At 41.1% G+C, this 18776-nt stretch overlaps 1 protein-coding gene across 1 annotated transcript in view; it reads right to left on the reverse strand.

Annotated features, from left to right (window-relative positions):
- The window catches only part of LOC145454334 (uncharacterized), a 50965-nt gene that overhangs the window by 9842 nt on the left and 22347 nt on the right, over nt 1-18776 (reverse strand). Inside the window, exons 3-17 of the mRNA XM_080332323.1 lie at nt 18150-18298; nt 16489-16584; nt 14514-14678; nt 14151-14425; nt 10686-10945; nt 9959-10264; nt 8471-8667; nt 7318-7470; nt 7082-7253; nt 5856-5975; nt 5694-5790; nt 5358-5552; nt 3814-4231; nt 2512-2619; nt 1767-1872 (exon numbers count right to left, since the gene is read on the reverse strand). Of these exons, the coding sequence (XP_080188449.1) occupies nt 1767-1872; nt 2512-2619; nt 3814-4231; nt 5358-5552; nt 5694-5790; nt 5856-5975; nt 7082-7253; nt 7318-7470; nt 8471-8667; nt 9959-10264; nt 10686-10945; nt 14151-14425; nt 14514-14678; nt 16489-16584; nt 18150-18298 (2817 nt within the window). The remainder of the gene's footprint in view (nt 1-1766; nt 1873-2511; nt 2620-3813; nt 4232-5357; nt 5553-5693; nt 5791-5855; nt 5976-7081; nt 7254-7317; nt 7471-8470; nt 8668-9958; nt 10265-10685; nt 10946-14150; nt 14426-14513; nt 14679-16488; nt 16585-18149; nt 18299-18776) is intronic.

Raw genomic sequence — 18776 nt, forward strand, 5'->3', positions numbered from 1 at the left:
TTGGTGTGTAGGCTTTAATTAGGTAACCTAACAATTTTATCAAGTAGCCAGTACAATTTGAGAAAAGTCATTTTTGAAGACCCTCAATGTACAAGTAGCATAGCTAAACAATTAGAAAATATTCAGCTTTCCAAACTTGAATACAACTAGACTTATGGCTACACAGTTTTCACAAAGTTAGGTTAGAATTGGAATTACTGAATTATCAAAAATTGGAAGTTGAACGAAGATAGGACAATAACCAAATTCAGGTCAATCAAGAGTGGCTAGTTTCGGACTATACAGTTTTCCTGTAGCATTTTCGGAAAAATCAGAAATTAAATTAGATTGAAAAATGAGAACGTAGAAACATTTCACCTAATAAATTGAAATTAGATTCCCGGCATTTCCATCGAATTAGTATAATTATACACCTAGAATCATTTAGTTGTCCAAACATGGCTGTCGCGACGGGCTCCAACATCACGTAACTCTCCTCGGAAAATGATATGTTTACAACATTTCAAGCTGTTCTCTGCATCGACCAATCTTTTTTAATTTACAAAAAAATGTGCTCGCGGAAAGAAATCAAGTTTATGAAAGTACACACACGCGAAGAACCCACTGCACTCTTCAAGAGCAATTGAGAGCATTGGGTTTGATTTTGAAGTAGTTGCAAGTCGCAGCAAGAAAGTCCCGACTCTAGCCAGTATGTGGGGTAGTATGTATGTGCCACGGGTTGTTCAAAAATAACCTTTTTTCCTGAATCTTGCTGGCTACATGAATAAATTTAGAGGTTGCCTTAAAAAACGACGCATGCCAAATTTCAATTCATTCCAACCAATATTCGCGGATTTCGTACAGTTTGAAAATTTCGAATTTGCCCAAAAATGCAAAAAATTTTTTTCTTCGTATTTTTCTTCCAACCCCATGAAATTGTTGCGCTGTCTTCAAAAACGATGCAAAACATATTTGACTCAATTCCAAGCTGTAGAAGTGGAGTTATTCAAGTTTTCTCGATGATAATTCCGGGATGATCCACCGATCAAGGATAATCCCAGAATTATCAAAGAAAAACTGAAATAACTTCATTTCTACGGCTTGGAATGGAGCCAAATTTGTTTTGCATCGTTTTTGAAGACAGCGCAACAATTTTATGGGGTTGGAAGGGAAATTTGAAAAAAAAATTTTTGCATTTTGGGGCAAATTCAAAATTCTAAGGCAAATCACAATTTAATCACGTAGCCAGCAAGATTCAGGAAAAAAGGTTGTTTTTGAACAGCCCAAAGGTTGTTTTTGAACAGCCCTGTGCCTCCTTCAAGAGAAAACCTAACAAAACCACAACTCCAGAGCCATGCTGAACATATCGTCACGCTAGACATGCAGTAACATAAAATGCAGTCGCGATATACCAGGCAAAGCACTATAAACCATAGGTAGCCCGTGATTCTACATTTTCATAGGACTCACAAGGGCGTCGCCTGTTTGCTTCACGTACATCGTACACGAGCGGTCTGGTCTGGATTTTAGAACACTTCCGCTACTACATGACAGTTTTCAATTATTTAGGCAGGAATTGACCTGGAATACCCAGAACTCGCTACTTTTACTTGCACTCAAACAGAAATTTACACTGTTATTTCTGCTAAAGTACCAACGACGGCTGCTTTGACCACCTCTACTTGAATCACCGGAAGCAAAGCTTGAGACGGAGACAGGCGACAGGGTGGGTGTGGGCGGTATCATGCGCTGCGGAATAAGAAAGCATTCATACATGGAAGCTGGACCTTGTGGCAGTGATGTCTTTTCCGGCGCGGCGGAAACGGGGCCTTGTTTGCTGCGCGGCGAAGCGACTTCGGCGTTCGATTCCTCCGGGGCGGCCGTTTGGATCTTCTGTCAAGCGTAATGCGTTAACATAAATAGACTGCACCCACCAAGGTTTCCGAAGCTTAAGATATTTGCTCATCCGACAGGACGGCCACCAAACATGATGTGGCAAAGAATGTCTGTTCAAAGTTTGTCATAAATCCTGTTGAGAGCCCCATATTATCACAACCAAAGAGCCTAAATCGAGTATTAATTCTGATAATTCGAGCCGAGAGAGGTGTTTTTTCTGAGAACTGGAATTATTGCCACTAAGAAGTAATTTACCAACAGGAATTTCACTTTCGATACTATGTATCATAGTGAAAGCCTAGGAACAGAACAGTGATTGGTTGTATCGCACGTACTACAAATCCATGTATGATAGTGGAAATGACATATCTGTGAAATAGTGATTGACTCACAGCGTTGTCACAAAGCGGCAAGTGCAATGAAATAGGTATGGTCAAAGAATCCCAAATTATATTCATTGTGATGCAGAACCGGCATTGTATTCTGTGGCGCTCGCATAAACGGTATCAATTTAGACTTTTCATACCGTTCGAATAAATACAGCCGATTCACTTGTGGAGTAAGGCAACATCGCACATTGCCCACATAATTTCAATTATAAAATGCTGAACGAAGTGCACGGTAACATCAACTTACACCAGGCGAGGCATCGGGCGTTGAACCGATCTCCATGTCGACGCCTTCCATATCATCATTGTTACCGGGACGGCTCTCCACTTCGGATTCCGTCGATTTTGCAAAAGCCTAGATTAAATTATGAAAAAGTCAGTCCGACAAAGTATGCAGTCAATTTATAAAGTTTATCACACAGAGAAAGGTAGCACGTCAATAACCTCGCTCCGGAAATGCACAGCCCAGCACTACTGCAGCTGGCGCTTTATCAAGAGCGCTGAATCGAAAGCACTATGTGTTCGTTTCACTACGTCTACTGTAGCAACACTTCCTGTTTTGACTCTCAGGAAATCTATTGTCAGATGGTAAGCAGCAATGCAAATACAGCCTCGAGCTGCCTTTGTTAGAGTGAGACAATATTTATGGTAAGACAGAACCTTTATGAGGGGAGGGGTTTAAAAACACGCCTTTATTTACCAATGCAGCATTCATTTGTTAGGGTTAGTTACACTCGCAAATACCGATATTACAAGGATCAGACAAGCAACCTTGTGTTGACGCGCATAATATATATTTACTGGTATAAGCTCCACTTTCGCACGTCACGATAAAAACTCTCAAGTAACACAAAGATGTGATTTCCTTTGCAAGTCAGCTTACCAGCGAGTCTGGCGAGATGCGGCGTCAGCAACAAGACCGCGCGCATCATGTTACAACTCAACGGGAGATATGCCAATCACTTTACTTCGGACACAAAGGAATGTGCAACCATACTGGGGTATAGACTAACTCTATAGAGGACTGCAATCTCAGCAATCGGCAGCACACGAGCCGCAAGTGAATATTTGAATGAATCCTTCACACCACGTCTAGATATAGTATGACTGTTTGTACGCGTTCAATGGAACACTGAGATGGCTACGGTACTCATGTAAGCACAAGAAAGCCATAAGATTTTTCCAGTCGGTTGCAACAGCTACAAATTTTCGAATTACAGGAGCTCAAAAATATTGGTGACAGCTTCAACATGACAGGAGAGTTTTTCATTTTGAAAAGGGATGGGTTTCATTTCAACCACCAAACCACAGCCGGGCACGCCACTGACTATACACAAGAGTGATCAAAGTAGTCATAATCGGTGAAGCAGAATAAGCAATTTCCTAGTCTGTGAATATCAAGTATTATAGGCATATAGTTTGTCGTAAAAACTGAAAACTTTTATACACATCCGAAAGTAGCATAAAAACCACTGGAGTACTTGAGTACGTACTTAAAAAATGTAGAAGTACCCAGACAATGACCACCTCTTGCTCTAGCTACACAAACCTCTATTATCGCAGCCAGATCCATGTCAGAATTATCGCCATCCTTCTTTGCGTCTTCCCTTTCGGCCGACGACGCATCCTGTTCCGGCGTTTTTGTCCGCGGTTGATTTTGCGTAATAGCGGCTATGATCGCCGCAATGTCTTTCAGAGGCAAACTCTCCGCCTCGGACGAGACCGGGTTGCTCGGGGTCGCGGCGGATGTCGACGACCCGAACCCGCTGTCCGTCGAGCTCATGTGTGGTGACGCCTCCGTGAAAGGAGATTTTTTGACGGTTTCAATTTTGCGAGCGCCATCTAACGGCGACTGGCCCAGTTGCACTGAACCCTCGGACGGCGCGGTAGAACGGGAATGCAGGATTCTTCGAACCCATCGCACTTTGTCGCGGTCTTCCGGGCTGTCGTTGGCGTCGCTGTATTCACTGAGAAGATACAACGAAGCAGTCTTCAAAACGGAACGGAAACATCACGGAAAGACACACGAAATTTCGAACTACACATCGTGACAAATACTGCCAGAAATGCAAACAAATCGACATAGGTGATCATTAGGGCAAGTTTTTGCAGCTTTTGCAACTTTTTTTACAGCTTCCGGCAGCTTCCTAAATAGGCTGCTCGTTAAGATATGTAGAATGCTGTTTTAAGATGTTTGAAGGAATCTTATAGCGCAACTTTTGTCCACTTTTTCCATGCAACTTTTTGCAACCTTCTCGATTTTTCATGAAAGTATTTTTGATTTTTGTGGAATACACGGCCAAATTCGACTGGAACACCGTAAATCAGCACCGAAGTAACGCTTTTACGGGTATTTCGGGAGCTGAGCCGCAAAATTTACCTTTTTTTTTAGTCAACCGAGCCAAATGTGGTCAAAATGCAACTTCTGCAATTTTTGTTAAAATTTAAAAAATGAATGCAACTTTCTCAGGTTTTTAGTGCGACAAAAACTTGCCCTAGTGATCATCATTAGCACTCAAGTTAAAGCAACATCGTAAGTTTATGCTCAGATAGAAGTAGGAGTTGCAAATAAGTATAAAAATATGTATTGTAGGTCTAGTTTGCATAACAAACTGCGGAAGTAGCCTAAAACGGCAACCATTTGAAATAGGCAAAACAGACTCAGGCACTCCGAATATTGCGAATAGTTTAGTGCAATGAGCGCCGAAGGAGAGTAATGGCTTTACAATTTTAAAGCTCACATACTGGTACAAAAGCACTAAAAATGTGCAGATCCTGACATAAATATGGTTGACATAAATATGTTCAACACCGAATTTTTCCGAAAAGACTCGCCATCTCGGTTACGACGGGCCTTACGACTACTAGATAGTCTATCCACAGCCTGCAGGTTTCATTACGATACTTGCAACTGGCCCGCCTTTCAACGGATGTTATAAAATGTTTCTTGGCTGCAATTGCGAGTCTACAATGGAAACGATTTTGCAGGAAATAGCTAAAATACCATTTTCAATACAAAAACCACACTTTCAAACATCTATCGAGAATAAACAATTAAAACGAGCCGAACAACATAACCGCAATGAATCTCACCCGTGAATAGCTCGAAGCATGGACAAGATAACGCCATCGTTTTCAAACGCAAACGGACAATCCGCCGAGTCCAGTTTGTACGGCATGGCTTGCGAGAAGGAAATTTTCAAAGGAGTCTGGCTTTCGTCCCACGAAGTGTAAGAATCGGTGACATATCCGGAAACCTTGTGCGACGCGCAGTACTCATCCGAAAAGCTGAACGAAACAAACGCAGCATACTTAAGAATGTCACGAGTAAATTAAGAGCACGAACTGGAGAGATGTTGCATGAAGGCACTACATACGACAAAAACAGATGGAATTTTCGCAAACTCAAGGCAATCTACCGTGACTCACTTGAACTCGGGATGCCTGAGTAGTTCCTGCAAGTGCCCGCAGAAGATCAGTTCTTCCAGAGGTTTGAAAGCCGGCCGCGATATAGTCTTAGGAGTGGCTTGAATCGACAAAAAACAACTCATAAGAACGTACGCCGCAGCACTGGCGATTACAAGGACCTACACGGAAGGGGAGTCGGAGGCTTGGGGACATGCGGTAACGGCAGGCTGGCCCGGCCCGAATGCAGGCGTGGATCATCACTTTTTCGGCTTGGCGAATCGTGTGCGACCTTGTGCAAGTGTCCTGCGTCAAATAAAGCAGAAAGTTATTGATAATATTGTTTGGTTTAGAAAGTGATCGAATATGAACGAAACTTTGGACCATTAGATAGTTTCCCAACGGCAGGTTTGGGGTGAGGTCCAAGTGGCAGCTGATATAGAGGAACATAGGCGGCAGAAGGGGGTAGCCTACAATTGCTGTGGATACCCGGCATACGAACGAATTCGGCATCAGCCAAACCCCTGCTGCCAATTGCGCGGTTTTAGAATATAACGATCGCTACGTATTTCGCATGATGTACTGATGTTCATCGAAGAAAGTTCAGACCCCTTAAAAGTATCGCTAATTAGTAATCATTAGGGCAACTTCTGGCAGCTTCCTAAATACTCAGAAGTTATGTAGCATGGTGTTTCAAGCTGTTTGGAGGAATCTTATATTGCAGCTTTTCTTCATTCTTTCATGCAACTTTTTGTAACTTTGTTCGATTTTTCATGCAAGTGTTTGCAAGTTTTCTCGGTTTTTATGTAACTAACTCTTTACTGGAAATATTTGGCACTATATGTAAATAGATCGCTTGATTGTTCCACTCTCGTTTGGATTTGAGGTCCTTTCTGATTTGTCGTACATTCATGCTAGACCGCCGAAAATTATATTTACACTGGGTCATTTTATCAAGGCTATTGATCTCGTTCAAGTCGCCAACACTGAGTTTTGCTACAGTGCCTTGGATACGGATCGATTCCAGTATCTCCTATCCTAATAATTTCAAGGAACTTGTCCATAAGTGCAACTTTTTAGTGCCGCTTTTGTGAAAATTAAATCCAACATTTACTAAAACTTTTATGAAAAATAAGTGCAACATTCTACGGATTTGACTGCAACAAAAACGTGCCGTAGTAATCAGTTGATCAGGCTACGTGCGCCAATGTTGTGCGCAGCAATATCTAATTTCAAACTATCGGGTACTTAACAAGAGGAGTCCTACCGATAATGTCAAAACATGCACTCGTATTTCTCTAGCTACTATTACACTATTACAAGGTTCGGCGCTGCGTCTAGGAATCAAGTGTGGCATTCGTGATAATGCTCGACAACTGTGCGAGTCTTCACCACATTCCGCACCCACTCACCCCGATGATGACCGTCGTATCTTGACTTCTTCATGCTGGATTCAAACGGGACAGCAGACTCCTCGTCATCGCTAAACGTCGCCTCCGTGTGGTGGTGGTGGTCGGCTATATGCTCATGCGCGCCATCGGAACCTTTTGACAGCGACCTTGAATGTCTCGGCGACGGATTAGCCTGCAGAGCACCACCAAAGCTGGAATCGACATCGCCAGGGAAACGGATTGTCGAATGAGCTCACTTTCATTTTTCGCTTGGCGGAATACAAATCTTGCTGATGCTTGACTCCGTTTGTCCACGTCGTGGATAACCGTTTAACCCATAGCGCTTTTGCCCCGGAGGATAATACTTCAGCGGTCTCCTTATAGTGCACGTGAAGCATTTTTTCTGAATTCTGCGCAAATAGAATGACTTGAATAGATGACTTGTGGCATTAAAATTGAATATTGCTTCCTAGACCGCATTCGATACAGTCTAATAATGTGGTTCCCAACGTGGGCGATATCGCCCCCCAGGGGGCGATTTGGCGGTCTAGGGGGGCGAAAATGACGAAGGGGGCGATAGGGGGGCGAAAATGGGGAAAGGGGGCGATAGGGGCGATGACACGTTAAAACGGCTATATTGGAGTCAAGGCGGAGAAATGACCTTTTTTTTCTGTTTTTAGTCAACCCACCAAAATTTGGTTGCAAAAGTGTAAAATTCGACATGGAGCCTTTTTTTTTGGTCAACCCGCCGGTGATTGCAGTTTGTATGCTCATTTTTCAATTCACAAAATTTGGGGGGCGATGATCGGTGTTGAACTTGAAAAGGGGGCGATGAGTCGAAAAAGGTTGGGAACCAATGGTCTAATATATTAGGTTGAAGGTTTTTCACAATAAGACTGATATACTGTAACGAATGTATGTAATCATCAATGGAGATGTTCCCAACCTGCGGACCATGTAAAAATTTCTCATCTCCAAGTCTATACGCTCCACTATAGCAAGAGAAGTATCAAAATTTAATACAAATACTAGTACAGCAATAGGTTACTTTTCATCTTGAGTTTACTTTCTTTGTTTTATAAGATATATTAACGTTAGTATTTTACAATTGTTGCAATGGCTATGGCTACCCCCGCTAAAATAAGAAAGCATGATGAAAGTTTTCTTAAGCTTGGCTTTACATTTAGTATACGACAATGGATTGATTGTGCAAGTCACGATGTGTTTCATGTTCAGCAGTTCTGACTTAATAAGTCGACGAAAAGATGAAAGTCGAAAAAATAGCAGGGTAAGCATGGATTTTTCAAAAGTTTTCAAAGGGGACACAAAGTTAGGAAACCCTGATTCAAAGCAATGAATAGAATGACGTTGAAGCCCATAGTATCATCCGTACCGTACGCAAGAGCTTACTTGAACTCTCTTTTTGTTCTTGATACGATCATAGATCTTCTGGAACTGCTCGTGATCAGTCGAGGACAAGGCATTGGACGGTTCGATGTTCATGATGCGTAATTTCTGCTCTAAAGCGTCCCGCAACGTGGACGAATTCGGACTGGAAGGCGCCTCCTTGCGCTTCCGGGCATGCATGACGTTGACGATTCTTTGATCTGAAAACGACCGCCGACGTTACGCTGGCGTAGTGGTTCCTAAAGTCGGTGATATTGTCTCTTTGGGGCGATTTTGAGAGATAGGGGGGGGGGATACGAGGAGGGAGATTGGGGGGAAATGCTAAAACATTCAGTCAACTATATTCATTTCTGTTATGAGTCTTCTTAAGTTCAACTTATAGTCGACGAATGTTCATAGTGAAGCGACTCGGCACTAGACTCATCCAAGCCTGTGACATGTAAAAAGCAATAAATCGGGGAAATATGCTTGTTGAAGTGCATCCAAAAACCGCTTTTCATTCGGTAACATTGACCATGCAAACATTTTTATTTCATCATCAGAAAACTGTCAAAGTAGAATTAGTATACAAAACATAACTACTCAGGAGAATCCAGTAGATAAAGCCTACTTCAGCGCTACGAAAAAGTGGTGCTGATGGCCTCTAGCTGATGACCTTGTCAAAATTGTTTAGGCCTACTAAGTCAAAATTTCACCGCAATATCCTAACTGAAGCAAGACCGCGTGGGCATTGGTTCGTATATCAAGAAGCGCACAAGGAAAAAAATTGTGATGTAGACAACATTGTCAGAATGAAGCAACACGAAGTGTCACCATCAGCGTACGCACAACTTCAGTGCTGCCAGCCAACAACTGCTGCTGTTGAACGTTCTTTCTCCGTTCCTGACATGCTACTTGATAAAGACAGACACTTTCTCGCGAGAATTTAGGAAAGTATCTTACGTTGTATACCACAGCAAATTTCAATTGTTTCTATGTAACTACTGGAATTCTTCATAGGTCCAGATTCGTTAAAATGAAGTTTTTTCACGTAAAAATTTGTCAGCTTTCAAGTCAAAAAAGTTTTTTCAGTCCAAATTACTTCGTAAGGACAGACAGTTCCAACCAGAAATGAAGATTAGTATAATTCTAGCATTATTTATGCACTTCGTCTTTTATATGCACTTCGTCTTTTATACATATCGTTTACTTTTATATTTTATTGCCTTTTATGTACAGCGCCCTAGTGTAGTAATGACATATTGTTATATTCGGCGCTCTATAAATTATTATATTATTATTATTATTATTATTATATTGGGAAAACAATTATTTTGCATACATGAGGTCAAAATTAAGTTTTTTAAGATCAAAAACTGTCAAAATATTGATTTTTTAGGTCAAAATCATCGGTTTTTAGGGAAAAAAATCCCTCTAGTGATTAGTCAAGGTTTGGAAACTCTGCGCCAGCAGAATTTGAAAAAGGAACGGAAACCACGGTCGCAAACTAACCATTGATTTTGGACGACAGTGCTTTCGGCGTGATGACGATGACGTTTAAAAAGTTTTTCCAGGCACGCGAGCTTTGCTTTGAGCAATCACGGCTCAACTCGTCTGGACCCGACCCCCCAAGTCCCATCTCAACGGTGAGGGGAGACATGGGCAGCAGGTACATGGTGCTGTTGTTTCGCAGAGGCACGAAAGCGACGGCGTTCTCCTGCACCAGGAACGCGATGAGCTGTCGAAACTTGCCGAGCCCGGAACCCTCCTCCATCGGATGCAGAGTGAACGTGTTGTAATGGCGGCCGCGATAAATCACTGCAACACAAGTTCAAGAAATTTTACACATCCATGACCTGGTGCTAGGCATCTGCGATAACGAATCCACACTTACAGCATCACACTCTAAAGCAGGTGTTCATAGAATATTTTCAACAATGTTGAAACTAAAACAGTAAATACTCAAAAACTAACTGCAGATGTACATATTGTTGACATATTTTGACATTTCTAGAGCTAACCACCAGCCACACAACGACATGAATACTAATATTTGCATTCGAACTGGTGATCAAGCCTTTACGCAGGCTTGTCGAAATTTATAACCTGTTTTTGCCATCAGCTGCCCAAATTCCGAGGTTAGGCCACTAAGAATATAACCCGTACTACTTACCATGAGATGGTCGGCAACCCAAAAAAAATCATAACCAAAGATGCGTAACAAATTCACATCGCTTACCGTTATACTTTTTCGTGCTCTTGCTCAGCAGCGTGGGCGGGAGCTGTCTCTTCAACATCTCCAACGACAAGCACGTCTTCACGTTGATGTTCCGGTCGATATTCGCCACGTTGAACACCGTGTCGAGGTGGGACCGGATCTCCACGGTGCAGAAAGTCCCGCTTTTGACCAGCAGCTTTCCTCTCCAGTGACTGAAACCGCTGCCGGACGGCGTAGCGAGAGGTGACGATGTCACGCCGTCAGAAAACACGTCGTCTAAGCTGTTGGCGACAAAAGATTTCTATCCAACGCCACTCAATCACATGACCAATATAAGAATTTGACTTGTTTATAAAACTCCTAAATAATGACAGTAATTTAAAAATATATCCCACATAACGACAATAATATAAAATATAAGTTGAGTTGCGGAGTGTTGTGGACTATAGCAAGATATCATCCCAACTGGGGTGCTGTTGACACGGTCTCTGCGCACGGAAAATCTACGTTGCGCACAACAATTCCGAAGTTATGACCTTTTTTAGTCGTTACGCACTGTTGTCCAAGGGTCAGCGCAGTGAGTTGTTGAGTGTGCGCAGACTCATCAAAACTTTGAGCGAACATTGTGAGGTGTCTTGGAAACTGTAGGGCCCGTAACTAATAATTAAACATATTCGGGAGGGCGAGCCCGTTGGTATGACTTCGTTGCATGATGTTATTTCGTGACCTCCTGTCTGCTATATCAAAAAATATAGCATCGCCCAACAGGAATATCTAGTTTTACATATCCCCGTCGCTCAATCGTACTAGACTAAAAGACGCACACGATTTCAAATTGGCATTTCTTCACTGGCATAATTTTTCCCTGCGAGATAGAATTCGTCTTCTGGGGTTCAGATTGCCAAGACAGGAACATTCGGCGCCCATGGACAATTAAACCTATATGTCTTTTGTAGGCTATATATAACGAAGATTTCGGTGTTAATTTGCTCTGAATACTCATTAAGGATATATGTCCTACCACCACATCATCTACTGCGAAGCCATTTTTCTCCAGCGCCCCTCAGCCCAGCGCCCCCCATATCGCCCCTCGAGCGTTTCTGCCCCCTTCAAAATCGCCAGCGCCCCTTGGGGGGCGCTGGAGGCAAGGTTAAGAACCACTGTCGTAAACAGTTAGCCAAAAGGAAAGAAGTGAAACAAAAGCGGGGGAAGGATTTGAAAACATAGGTTTATCGGGTTAAATCTTCGTCTATATAGATCAGGGATATGTCAAACTCAAATTGGGTCGCGGGCCGGATTAAAGCCTTCAAATCGATCCCGGGCCGGAACAGTAAACTGATTCCAAAATGTTAACTCGTGCCCATCGCTTTTCAGTTGAATACTTCATTATCAGGCAGATATAGATAAGACACAGATCATAGGGTTTTATTCTAGCAAGTCGCAACACTCTTATTCGCGAACAATGGAATTGGCAAAACTACGTTGATTGTCTAGTTGAACGCAGGTAAAACAGTGGCGCTAACAACGATACAAATTGGTATATTTCTATGCTCCCGGTTGTTTTGGTCGTCATATGGCGTTAGCTATGCGATGTGAAGAATCGAAGATATTTAACTGTAAACGCGGATCTAGGTGGAATTTGGTTTAATATTAATAAATCGCGAGTAAGGTTTCTCTCAAGTCCGGGAACCTGTTGGGTGGAAAGTGACACAACAGTGCGACCATGCACATTTTAATTATATTTTAGTGAAACGTAACTAATATATTAACAGTTCCGCATTCCCGTTTTGGATTCTGTGAATAGCTACTGTTGGCTCATTTGCCAGAAAACTCTGACCTCTGTGTGCGGTTTTTGCCTTCCCGATATTGGGTGACAATTCCACCGACTTGTTCCAAGTGGTAAGTAGAGTGAGACCACAACGCCGTGGTCGTGTGGTTAAAATGTGGCCTATGAACATTTGTTGTCTTGATGGAATATTCAAAGGAAATGTTTCCTGCAGAAATCTCATCATTTGTTGCAAATGTGCTGGATAATGGAAGAGTTTTTCAATCTACTCAGAATTGCTTAGCGGGCCGGATGAAATCCTCTGGCAGGCCGTATGTTTGACACCCCTGATATAGATGCATAAACATGAACATATGTCAGTTTAGTTATGGTATATTTATACTATAGATTTAGATTTTAGAGAGAGATTTAGATATAGATTTTATTCAAGTCAGTACCAATACGTGAATAACGACTTACGGAGCGAATCAAATTAAAAACAAATCTTGGTAACCCCGCTATTGATGCCAGAGTGTGCAAATCGATGCGTGATGATGGGATACCCATGGTGGGATACCATCACAGGCATAATCTAGTATGACGAGTGGTTAATCATTAAGATTTAGGCCATTACGACAGTATGTAACAATGGCATAAAGAAACAAAATGAAGAATATGAGAGTGCATTCAGAATAGGGATAAGCAGATTACTCTCAATGAGAGAACAATATGGGACTTTAACAGGGGGTAGAGTAGTCGAGTTTCGAAAGAGAGTGGACAGTGATTCCATCTCCTTGCTTGCTCCCGGGTTGTACTTGTATGGTATATAAACTTTACTGATGCACAATAAAACTCCAGCCAAGTAAGAAACTGACTGCATTCCCACTCTTTGGGAAGAGTTGAAATGTAAGAGCGATGAAGACCTGCCAATATTTCTACATGGCTGTACTGAAAATCAGTAAATCACTATGAGCCGATACAGGTGCAGCAAATTTGCATCCTCCTTCATCTCATTTGTCATATTACATGTTGCAATAAATCCTGTCACTTTTTACTGCTCAGGAATGGAAGCCAAGTGAAATGAGATCACTAAGAGGTTGTAACATATCTCTGCTGCTGACTGATAACTGTTTTCAAGCTGTAACTTGGAGTATCAATCCATTCTGCTACAGTAAATTACACTCTCCATATGCAAGTTATAGTTAGATATCTTTTCAACTATGGTACTAGCCGAAGTTTAACTCCCCTGCCGAGATAACAACTCCTATTCTACTTCAAACCATTGAACAAGTAAGAAGATGTTTGATTATAAAGATTGATTATTTAGACACAGGGTTAATATCCGCTATCTAGCCATCTAGTCACCAGAACACAATGATTCACCTCGAACCACAGGAGACCAGTTACTGTTTCAGTAAAAACTTATCACAACAGTTTTGCCATGGCACAAGGAAGTTTCCAGTAAATTGAGTTTCTACATTCCACATCTAAGCAATCTTACAAAGTCAAAACAACGCACAATCCAGTGACAAGGAGTCGGTGTTATCAGTAAGATCTTAGACTAAAGCTTCTTGAAAATTTTAGCTACAATGTAACCATCTCCCTATCAGTAAAAAACTATTTCAACAACTGATATACATGATACAAAATAATCGATGCAGACATAACTCAAGAAATTTGACTTGGTAAGAAAACAAAACATAAAATAAGATGAAAATTACCTTTCCCTCCTTCCACCTTGACTTGTCGACGCCAGACCATTTCCAATTTCGCTGTATGAATACTTGAGAACGGCGTAAGGCACCACCTGACGCGGCCTATCCACAACATCTAAATCGCCGTATTCATAAAGGTAATATTGAAATCCGTTATACGCCCGATTGTGGTTGCTTTGGGCGACGTCGATCGGCACCTTAGTGATGTGACAATCGTACAACGGAGTGGGCTCTTGCTCAGTCACGGGGCTACGGTTCTCAGGGACGATCTTAGTTTTACCCTGTTACAATACAAAAAAAGACAAATTGATAAAAAAAATCGCTTCTAGACATACCGGTACGTGTAATCACTGAACAGACCCGGCTCACCTTCATTATTTTGCACATCAAAATGTATCCGGACATTCCGTCCTCCCATTTTGAAATTCGGACGATGTCCGCATGCTTCGATATGTACACTCCCATGGAAGGTTTGCCCAGCGTCGCCAGGTTACAGTGTCCGACGCTGACTCCGTCACTGCAAACCTTCTCCACCTGCAAACAATTGTGTTCAAGGCATTGGCGGCCCAAAATCCTTCACTGAAGTCAGTACTAGCGTATACTAATACATACATTATACACAAAACGTAGAAATAGCGTGGGTAAGTGGGAAGTTCTTTTATACTGTCACATAAATTGAACAGTTCAGACCGTAATATATTGAACGAACAAACTGTGGCTGAAAGTGTTTTTCTTGACAAGATGTGAACAAAATTTGATAATGGCGATTCTGCTTGGCCGTCTTCATCAATTAGCCTAAAGACTATCAGTAAGATTCGGTTTTTAAAACAATGCTTAAAGTGTACATCTAAAGATGATGTTCTATGTTCACAATATATTTCGTTAGAACAACATACAAGTTTCACGACTCCATTCAGATATCCCTACCTTTATCAATGATATCTTTCTATATTCCCACATTACATTTTCCAAGAAAACAAATCAGATAACAAACAGTAACAGAAGGGGCAATTAAGAGACTGTTATGGGTCTGGTGTCATGAGAACTCAAGAATTTGAATGTAGTGTATTGAGCATACATCATGACCAGAGGTGGTCAAAGTAGTCAGGAAAGCTACTCAAGTAGAAGTAGTGATGAAAAAATCTACTCAAGTACGAGTAAAAGTACTTCTTCCATAAGCAACCTAAAACTACTTGAAGTAGAATTGACTGACTTTAAAAGTACTCAAGTAAGTAAGAAGTTGTGAAAACGATCCTAATTCGTTCACATGGATTGTAAAAAGGGGCAAATTGAGCTATGCAAAAGGTTACGAGCTTGATTCATATTGACGCATACCAACAGGTATCCAATTTTCGATAGCATAAGCATTCATCCACATCATGATAGTATTGATATGGAAATGCGATACTAATCCTCTGTTTTCTCGAACATGCCCCAATGCTGATAATACATTGATGGCATCAGCTTTGTCGTAACGAACACCCACGTATGACATATATAGAAAATGACTAGCGAGTCCGACGAGCAGTCATTAGCGAGCTCGCGGATCTTCCATCAATGCGTAACATATTCGCCAGCACAGAGATTTCAATCACGAGAACAAACCAATATACGCATTCATTTTCTGTAATGGCTAATAAACTAAAGTTACAGGAACAATTTTCACAGATGCCAAGTCTGTTCAGAACTCTGCTCAGTAATTTTAGAGGAGTCGGAACTTGATATCGGGAGCCTGCAACACATCTTCAAACCAAAATTGATTCTGTTCACAGCCAGTATCTATTTGAATCAATTCCGTCCATGTTCCCGATGTCTTGAGTCAGTATGACATCACAATTAGAGCAGACACGATAGTTTAGGCCAGCGGCGCACCAGATATCATCCACACAGCAGATGAAAATCCCTATAATTCAGGCCTATAGAAATTGACATCTTTAGGATCAAGGTCTTGGTCTAATTAGTTGCATTCAATCAATGCATTGCTGCTGATTTGCTCAAGGTAGCAGCGACATTAACAAACACATTTGCATATTTCTAAATTGCACAATTCAACAGTTAGTCTTGCAGTTACATGCCTAACAGAATTCTGGATATGCCGCATACCCACAAATATTCCTAGGTATGCGTGGCATACCTAGCATACCCCGAGTTCAGCGCCTGTGCCATCAAATGTTGAAGCGATTTGCAGATGATTTTTTATGCTAATTGCCCAACACTAAAATAGTGATGTTGGCAACACACAAAACACAACTGCGTCATATGTAGACCATGAGATGTAACCTCCCCACTCGTGGTAGGCTATACAATTTTACTCTATAATCGGCAATGAATATTGACATCGTACCTCAGTCCTTCGCAAAAAGTGCAAGTATCCAAATGAGTCGCTAACTTCTTTATCTGATCTTCCTTCGTCTTTCAAATCTTTTTTCTTAGTCAAATACTGCAAAAGCAAAATGTTAAGTTACATGAGCGACTCTCCAATTGCCTTTTCCGAGATAAAGAATCGCAGTCTCTGCAGATTTCGTACGAGTCACCTTATATTTCGCATTGCCAGCAATACAACTATTCAATATATCAATACGCTATTGGTATGATAGTGAGGCATCGAACACAACAAGACTTACTGTAGAGCTGATTTCAAGGGAGAGAGATTTGCGAAAGTGATCCACAGAGCTGTTGAAAAACTATTGTTTTCCAGAAGAATTGTCATTTATTGATTAAATTTCAAGGTTCCCTAAAAACGGCAATGACTTGGTAGAAATGAAGTTGCCTCAATTTGAAATTTTTCATCATTACGTTTTGAAATGATATTAGCCTACTCGCAGTAGAAAATTCATCATTTATCATGACAAAAAATTGATCAAAGGGCACGCCTGATCGGAAAGTGATTCTTCTTTCGTATGTTTTTGAAGCCTGCAATCCAGTAGGAATGGGAAGATTGCTAATTATAATTGAAAGAAAATTTCAAAGACAATTTCCATCATTTACGCCATCTTACTCGGTATAGCGTTGTTACAATGATGCGAGTGTAATATTCAACAAACAAACCACCATGCAATCTTGAATCGATGGCCTGCAGGTATAAGACGATTTAGATCTGTTCAAGAAAAGGATTAGTATCATTCTAGTAACTTTCTTCTGCAGCTAAAAAAGAGGTTCCGACTTAGGATTGTCTTATTCTTGCATCACACCGGTATTTGTTTGCTCAATATAGAAATGTTACGTTTGTTTGTTCAATATAGACATGTTATAGCATCATAGTACTTCGCAAATAACGTATATTCACGAATCATGATGATGGATTCGGGATAGTCACATCACATTGACTTCAGAGATGTACAAAAAGCATTATCAGTTTGAAATACGCTTTCATGGAACCTGCTCAGGACTGCAGGAAATAGACGACTTTATATTACTTCACAAACAGCCAAAAACGCAACAATGGAACACAAGTGGTGCTGCTTCGTGCTGTATCATGCCGCTGCACTTTAGCTGCGTGAGCATAACTGTATATAATACAGGGATATAAGATTACTATAATAGCCTACTGAGATTGATTTGATAAACCTACATTAAAAATCCATTCCAAACACGGAGCCTATTTGAGTCTAAGTCAATCGGTGCCTATCGTCAGTCAACACTTAGTAAATCATTGATCTATAATGGTAGGAAAAGCTGGGAAATTTGAATTTGAATCACCTCTAATACCAATGCATTGTTTCCAGAAATCACTGTGACGATGGTTTTTGCATTCACAATTTCTATTGATCGCAAGAGTATAGGTGCTCTCAATACTCAGTGCACATTTCTAACTGTGTCAAGTGTGTACGGTTGTTCCTGCTACTAACCAATAGCTCCACCAAAATTTGATGGGAAAAGGATTGCATGCTAAAAACTAAATCCAAGATATGCCTATAAACTGAAGCCATCATTCACAATTTTTCGACAGTGATTGCTATTGAACAATGATGCAAACTTACTACTAGGCCTACATTTTATACCAACCTGACTTTCCAATTTATGATTGCGCACCATCTCCACTTTATGAATTGATAACTTTTTAGTTGCTTGCTGATCGAAAAACGAAGAGCGAAACGCCGGGTAGATGGTACGAGTAAAATCTCTAGATTCCATCGAAAGTTCAGAGAGAAGTTCTAAAGGTTACATACAATATAGTGATTCCGCATAAAATAGGCATTTGAATATAATCGGTCGTATGGGTTTCAACACTTGTAAAAATCACGCGACATCAATTTGACAACATAGGCAAGTGGTTCTCAAGTCTCAACCGCAAGTACGCGGACCGGTGCAGGTCCTTGGCAAGTTTCCTGCCGGTTCGCCAATGTATTGGGATTTCATATCTTAATCCAAAAATGCAAGAAGTTGGAAGCTTGACTATAAATTAGAGAAATAAAACGCCACATATTCAAATGATTTAGAAGTTTGGAATGTATTTTCGGCATGGTGTCGTGTACAGAGCGTTAATGGTCCACTTTAGGCGTACTTCATGGTGCAAGTGTTGTACGTAACTGTTTAAGAGCCGACAGCATGTTTATGACAAGTTATATGTGAAATCTAAGGATACTTTTGAACAAACTTCGTTACCATATATTCCGACAGTGCTATTAAGTG

The sequence above is a fragment of the Botryllus schlosseri genome, chromosome 13 (assembly GCF_051294905.1).
Source record: "Botryllus schlosseri isolate E-star chromosome 13, Bs_hap1, whole genome shotgun sequence".
Lineage (NCBI taxonomy): Eukaryota > Metazoa > Chordata > Ascidiacea > Stolidobranchia > Styelidae > Botryllus > Botryllus schlosseri.